We start from the raw sequence: 6,301 nt of genomic DNA, 5'->3' as shown, positions 1-6,301 counted from the left end.
TTTCACTGCTTCGTCCAGAAGCCTCCCGAAACGCGCCGAACCAACCATATCCAGGTGCAGTCCATCATTCCGAAATAAGTCTGGGCGCTCAAGGAAGTGATGCCAGGCGTGTGTGAACGCTACGCCTTCGTCGTCACAAATTTCCTTCAGACTAGTATTGATGTTGCTCGCTTTGCTGTTGAAGCCGGCGTAAGCGCTGATTTTAGGTAGAATTCCAGAGACTATGATGTGAGGGGACTTGGTCTTGTAACGCCGAATGACTTGACGGTATTTTGATAGTAGGGCCTGAGGCTGAGTAGACTGAACGTCGTTTGTCCCCGTGTGAATCAGATAAACTGTGTGGAGGAGGAGGAGGAAGAGGAGGAGGAGAAGGAGGAGGAGGAGGAGGAGAGGATAGAGGAGGAGGAGTTATATCTCATCTTCTTCCTCGTCTTTATAATTTGTAGGGATTCAATTTACCACAACCACCACCAATAACAAGAACAAAACAACAACAACAACAACAACAACAACAACAACAACAACAACAACAACAACAACAGCAACAACAACAACAACAATAACAACATCAACATCAACAACAACAACTATCACTTAGCCGCCAGCAGTCCATTTCTTATATTTTTTTTTTCCTTCACGTCAATTATACCCTAAAATAAATCCGTCCATGTGTGTGTGTGTGTGTGTGTGTGTGTGTGTGTGTGTGTGTGTGTGTGTGTGTGTGTGTGTGTGTGTGTTTGTTTGTGTGTGGGTGGGTGGGTGTGTGGGTGGGTGGGTGGGTGTTTGTTTGTGTGTGTGTGTGTGTGGGTGGGTGGGTGTTTGTTTGTGTGTGTTCGTGTGTGTGTGTGTGTGTGTGTGTGTGTGTGTGTGTGTGTGTGTACAGGGGGGAATAGAACAAGTTATAATCACAGTAGAACACCAATATATCTCTCTCTCTCTCTCTCTCTCTCTCTCTCTCTCTCTCTCTCTCTCTCTCTCTCTCTCTCTCTCTCTCTCTCTTTGTTCGGAAGCATTGCAAAAGCAGGCAGATGATGAAGGAAAACTCGGGGACCAGGAGGAGGAGGAAGAGGAGGAGGAGGAGGAGGACCGTGAAGAGGAAAAAATACAAAAAAAAGGAAATAAAACAGCAGAAGGAAGAGAAGGGAGCAGAAGAAGAAGAAGAAGAAGAAGAAAAAGAAGAAGAAGAAGAAGAAGAAGGAAAAGAAGCAGGAGCAGAAGTATAACAGAAAGACACACTGCAAAAGAAAAAAACCGAAGAGGAGGAAGAGGAAGTAAAGGAAGAGGAGGAAGAAGAGAAGGAGGAGGAGGAGGAAGAGGAGCGGGGTAGAGGGTGGCTGACTAACATGGCGGGAGAGCGGGGATGAGACAGCATCAATTACCCTCTTCCCCACCTCCCTCTTCTCTCCTCTCTTTTCCCACCTAACCACCTGCCTTCTCTTCTCTCCTGTCCTCTCCCTCCTTCTTCGCCTCCCTACCTACCTACCATTGTGCGCGGGGAAGTATTTGTGTGCGAGGAGACTGAGGATAGAGAGGAACATTGTCTGGCGGGACGGAGAGAGAGAGTGATTCCGACGGCAGGGTGGCAGAGGGCGGTGAGGTTGTATATTCTTGGCTCGTGTCTTTTGCTACCGACAGTATGAGGATTAGCCGCTGTTATTGCTGTGTGAGGGGGTGGTGTCTGGGGCGTTCGGGGGGTGTTGGGGTTGTTGGTGCATGGGTGGTGTTGGGGAGTGTAAGGTGATTGGGTTGCATGAATTGGGGAGGAGATGAGATGTATAAGGTGAGGGTGGGGCAAAGATGATGATGAGGAGGAGGAAAAGGAAGAGGAAGAAGAAGGAGGGAGGAGAAGGGAAGAGGAAAGAGAATAGAAGAGGAGTGATATTTCTTTTTAATCTCTCCTGTCTTTTCTCTCTCTCTCTCTCTCTCTCTCTCTCTCTCTCTCTCTCTCTCTCTCTCTCTCTCTCTCTCATACGTGGTTCCATTGTTTTTTATTATGCTTTTGTTTTGTTTTTGTTTTCCTTTCCAAAATTCGTTGTTGTTGTTGTTGTGTCACGGATATCGAAATAGAAATATGTCTATTTTTATTTTTTTTGGCATCGCTTTGTGTTCGTATTTTGCAACAGTCTGAAGGTTTCCTGGTACTATATATTTTTTTCTCTTCTCTCTCTCTCTCTCTCTCTCTCTCTCTCTCTCTCTCTCTCTCTCTCTCTCTCTCTCTCTCTCTCTCTCTCTCTCTCTCTCTCTCTCTCTCTCTCTCTCATACCTCCTCTCCCTCCCTCCCTCCCTCCATCCCTTCCTTCTCTCCCTCAATCCTCCCTCCCCTTCTTCTTTTTCTTCCTCTTCTTCCTCTTTCTAATCCAAATCATGCGATCGGAAACCACAGAAATATTACTATGTCGTGCTGTGGAATCTGGCGGCGACTGAAGTGTGAAGAGGAGGAGGAGGAGGAGGAGGAGGAGGAGGAAGAGGAGGAGGAGGAGGAGGAGGAGCGTAAAAATAAGGACATAGGAAGAGAAACCAGAATATAAAAAGTGGATTAAAATAAGAAGGGATAGAAAAGGAAAGGTAAAGAAGGGAAATAGAAGGAAAGAGAAAGGAGGGAAAGGGGAAGAGAATGAAAAGGAAACGAGAAGAATGGAAAGAAAAGAAATGAAAGAAAAGGAAAGGGAACAAAACAAAGATAAAGCTAAAAAAATATGAGAGAGAGAGAGAGAGAGAGAGAGAGAGAGAGAGAGAGAGAGAGAGAGAGAGAGAGAGAGAGAGAGAGAGGAATGTAGTTATATGTACTACAATAGCGTGTTGGCGTGACCCCTCCCATCGATCAGGAGGTGGAGGAGGAGGAGGAGGAGGAGGACAAGGACGAGGAGGAGAAGGAGAAGGAGGAGGAGGAGGAGGAGGAGCGTAAGAATTTGAACATAGCAAGAGAAACAGTAAGGAGGAGGAGGAGGAGGAGGAGGAGGAGGAGGAAGAGGAGGAGGAAGAGGACATGGGAAGAGAAACAGTGCATAAATTACTACGAAAATGCAGGATAATAATAATAATAATAATAATAATAATAATAATAATAATAATAATAATAATAATAATAATAATAATAATAATAATAATAATTAATAATAATAATAATAATAATAATAATAATAAGGAGAAGAAAAACAAAGAAGAAAGGTGATGATTGGAAGAACAAGAAAAAAGAACAAGAAAAAGAAGAACTAGAACAAGAAAGAAAAAATGAAAACAGACCAACAAACAAACAAACAAACAAATAGATAAATAATGCCCTTAATCACACGCTCCAATAAACCTGTCAACTCATCACCTTCATTCTCTCTCTCTCTCTCTCTCTCTCTCTCTCTCTCTCTCTCTCTCTCTCTCTCTCTCTCTCTCTCTCTCTCTCTCTCTGTACATATCTAACTCGCTTTTTTCGATTACTTTTTCATTTTCTTAACAAATTAGTCTCTCTCTCTCTCTCTCTCTCTCTCTCTCTCTCTCTCTCTCTCTCTCTCTCTCTCTCTCTCTCTCTCTCTCTCTCTCTCCAAACCTCGGCGGGTGAGTCTGACAGGAAGTAAAGGTATGTTCATTTTCCCCGCTCGGCAATTAAACAAACCCTCGCCACGTACCGCATTCCATATCCTTCCCCCCTTACGCCACCTCCTTACCCACCCACCACAGGCTCAAGGGCTAATGCGACGGAGATTTGCACCGAGGCCACGCGCAGCTCCAGCTTTTACGCGCCCCCCCAATGGGACAATAATAATAAAAAGTCATCTCCTTTCTCATCACTGGCTTAAAGGTTCTAGTAGCAATCACCCCAACACTACTGATTATGGTCGGGTTGAAGTTGAGGTTGAAACAGTGACGTAATTAGGCAAACACAGGGAAAACAAGGGAAAAACAGGACCATAAGGCAATACAAGGGAAATAAGGCAAGAACACTCACCATCTTTCCCTAGGGCGAGGCTGAGGGCAGTGAGGCGTGTCTAGGCGGGAAGGCGGCGTTCTCCATCATGGGCACACACCTGTCACACACCCGCCCCGCCGCTCCACCTGGCTCCCTCCCTCCACCGCGATGGCGAGAGATCCTTCTGTCGTCTATATTTCCTTTACTTCTATTGTCTGTTTTCTTTTTGCTTCTGTCGTCTATCCTCTTTGCTTCTATCGTCTATTTTTCTTTGCCTCTATCGTTTGTTTTCTTTGCCTGTATCGTCTATTTTCTTTGCTTCTATTGTCTATATTCTTTGTCTGTATTGTCTATTTTCTTTGCTTCTATCGTTTGTTTTCTTTGTCTGTATCGTCTATTTTCTTTGCCTCTATCGTTGGTGTTTTCTTTGCCTGTATCGTCTATTTTCTTTGCCTCTATCGTTGTTGTTTTCTTTGTCTGTATCGTCTATTTTCTTTGCCTCTATCGTTTGTTTTCTTTGCCTGTATCGTCTATTTTCTTTGCCTCTATCGTTTGTTTTCTTTGTCTGTATCGTCTATTTTCTTTGCCTCTATCGTTTGTTTTCTTTGCCTGTATCGTCTATTTTCTTTGCCTCTATCGTTTGTTTTCTTTGCCTGTATCGTCTATTTTCTTTGCCTCTATCGTTGTTATTTTCTTTGTCTGTATCGTCTATTTTCTTTGCCTCTATCGTTGTTGTTTTTTTGCCTTTATCGTCTATTTTCTTTGCTTCTATCGTTTGTTATTTTCTTTCACTGTAGCGCGAATGTTAGTTTCCGAGCTAAGTTTATATTCTTTTCACTTTTGCATTTTTTTTCTTTTCTTTGTTTTAGTTTGATTTTCTATCTTGTGGTTTTCTTTCTTTCAATCACCGAGCCAGCAGTGTTGCGTTTCTGTTTTCTTTAACCTGATACTTTAAAATCCCACATCACTCTATCACCTTCAGAGTTATTGTGTTTATCGTAGTCTACTTTTCCAATTGCTAACCTAACGAACGAGTCTTCTTATTGCAGCATTATGCCTCAAAATACCTCTACAGCTCAGAGGGAACGAATACTGTGTTCTTTATTTCCCTTACGATATAGCCAACATTAGTTCTTCATGGTATATCTGGGGTACTGATACTTGTATACCCCATAACGTCCACTCTGCTACTATCAAAGGCCTTCCAATGCCTCTAAAAGTTTCCAGTATCTTACAGCTCAGAGGGAACGAATCTTAGGCTCTGTTTCCCTTACGATATAGCCAGCAGTATTTCTTCATAGTACTTCTTGGATAGTGATACTTGAACATCCATAACGTCCAGTTTTCGACTATCAAAGGCCTTCCAGCGCCTCTAAAGACTGCCAATTTTGAGGAAAGCAGGGCCTCAAAATATCTTACAACTCAGAGAACGAATACTGGGCTCTGTGTTTCCTTTACGATATAGCCGGCAATAATTCATACATGCACACCCCATAACATCCACTCCTCGACTATCAAAGGCCTTCCAGTGCCTCTAAAGGTTGTCAGTGTTGATGAGAGCAAGACCGTTGGTGTGATACGATAGCACAATCCTTGGTGTGAGGAGTAAAGTCGTGAGAGAGGAGACTTCAAGAGCTCCTGCTGGGCTTCTCGTACAGCCATTCATCACAAGCCTTACACTGCAGCGTCGACGTTAATGATAAAACTTGATTATTACTTTAAGCCTCCGCTCCTCCCAGCGCCGAGAGGTAGGGACCATATTCTCAGACGCTTTTGACTCCCATAATCAACATTTTCCGAGGCCACAGAGGAGGTTAATCGGGTTCTCATGAGTGTTTTTATGTTCATGGTGCAGAAGCCTTGTCATGCTATCACTAGGCTCATCTAACTACCTATAGAAATACCCACAAGTCTTAAGTCCTAACCAGTGTGGGTGTGTAGCCGCGAAATGTTTCAGAATATTGGCCCAGAGCTGATATGTCTTGTGTCCTTCACTTCGAGAGAAAAAATAACGCTGCACCCTCACACACCTCGCTGTTCATGCCGCTTATGAGCCGATTTCACAGTCCAACACAGTGTCTTCGTAACAGCCCGAACCAAACTATAGAATCCCATACAATCCAAAATGGTGAGGTCTTCGATGCCACACTAAATACACAAGACTTTTCCTGTATAGTTTCATCAAATTTGTGAACTTAAAAATAAACACCAGACACTATACAAGGAAATTTCGAAGGCTCTGGTATTGGTTTGGGAGGTTACTAACCCGTCATGGGCAACTGTGAAACTGGCCCTGTGTTGTGTTCATTCATTCTGCTCTTATAGAAGGTCCTGTTGCTTATCGCAGATTCTTAGATTATGTTTATTAGTATTTGTATTCATTAAGCTGGTCAATGTTTA

General features: G+C 43.4%; 1 protein-coding gene across 1 annotated transcript in view; it reads right to left on the bottom strand.

Annotated features, from left to right (window-relative positions):
- The window catches only part of LOC126984118 (gamma-aminobutyric acid type B receptor subunit 2-like), a 195,668-nt gene extending 189,725 nt beyond the window's left edge, over positions 1-5,943 (bottom strand). Inside the window, exon 1 of the mRNA XM_050837503.1 lies at positions 5,932-5,943. Within this exon, the coding sequence (XP_050693460.1) occupies positions 5,932-5,943 (12 nt within the window). The remainder of the gene's footprint in view (positions 1-5,931) is intronic.
- Positions 5,944-6,301: the final 358 nt, after the last annotated feature.

The sequence above is a fragment of the Eriocheir sinensis genome, chromosome 56, assembly GCF_024679095.1.
Source record: "Eriocheir sinensis breed Jianghai 21 chromosome 56, ASM2467909v1, whole genome shotgun sequence".
Classification (NCBI taxonomy): domain Eukaryota; kingdom Metazoa; phylum Arthropoda; class Malacostraca; order Decapoda; family Varunidae; genus Eriocheir; species Eriocheir sinensis.
The sequence above is the reverse complement of the archived record's forward strand: the minus strand, read 5'-3'. Positions and strand labels throughout refer to the sequence as shown.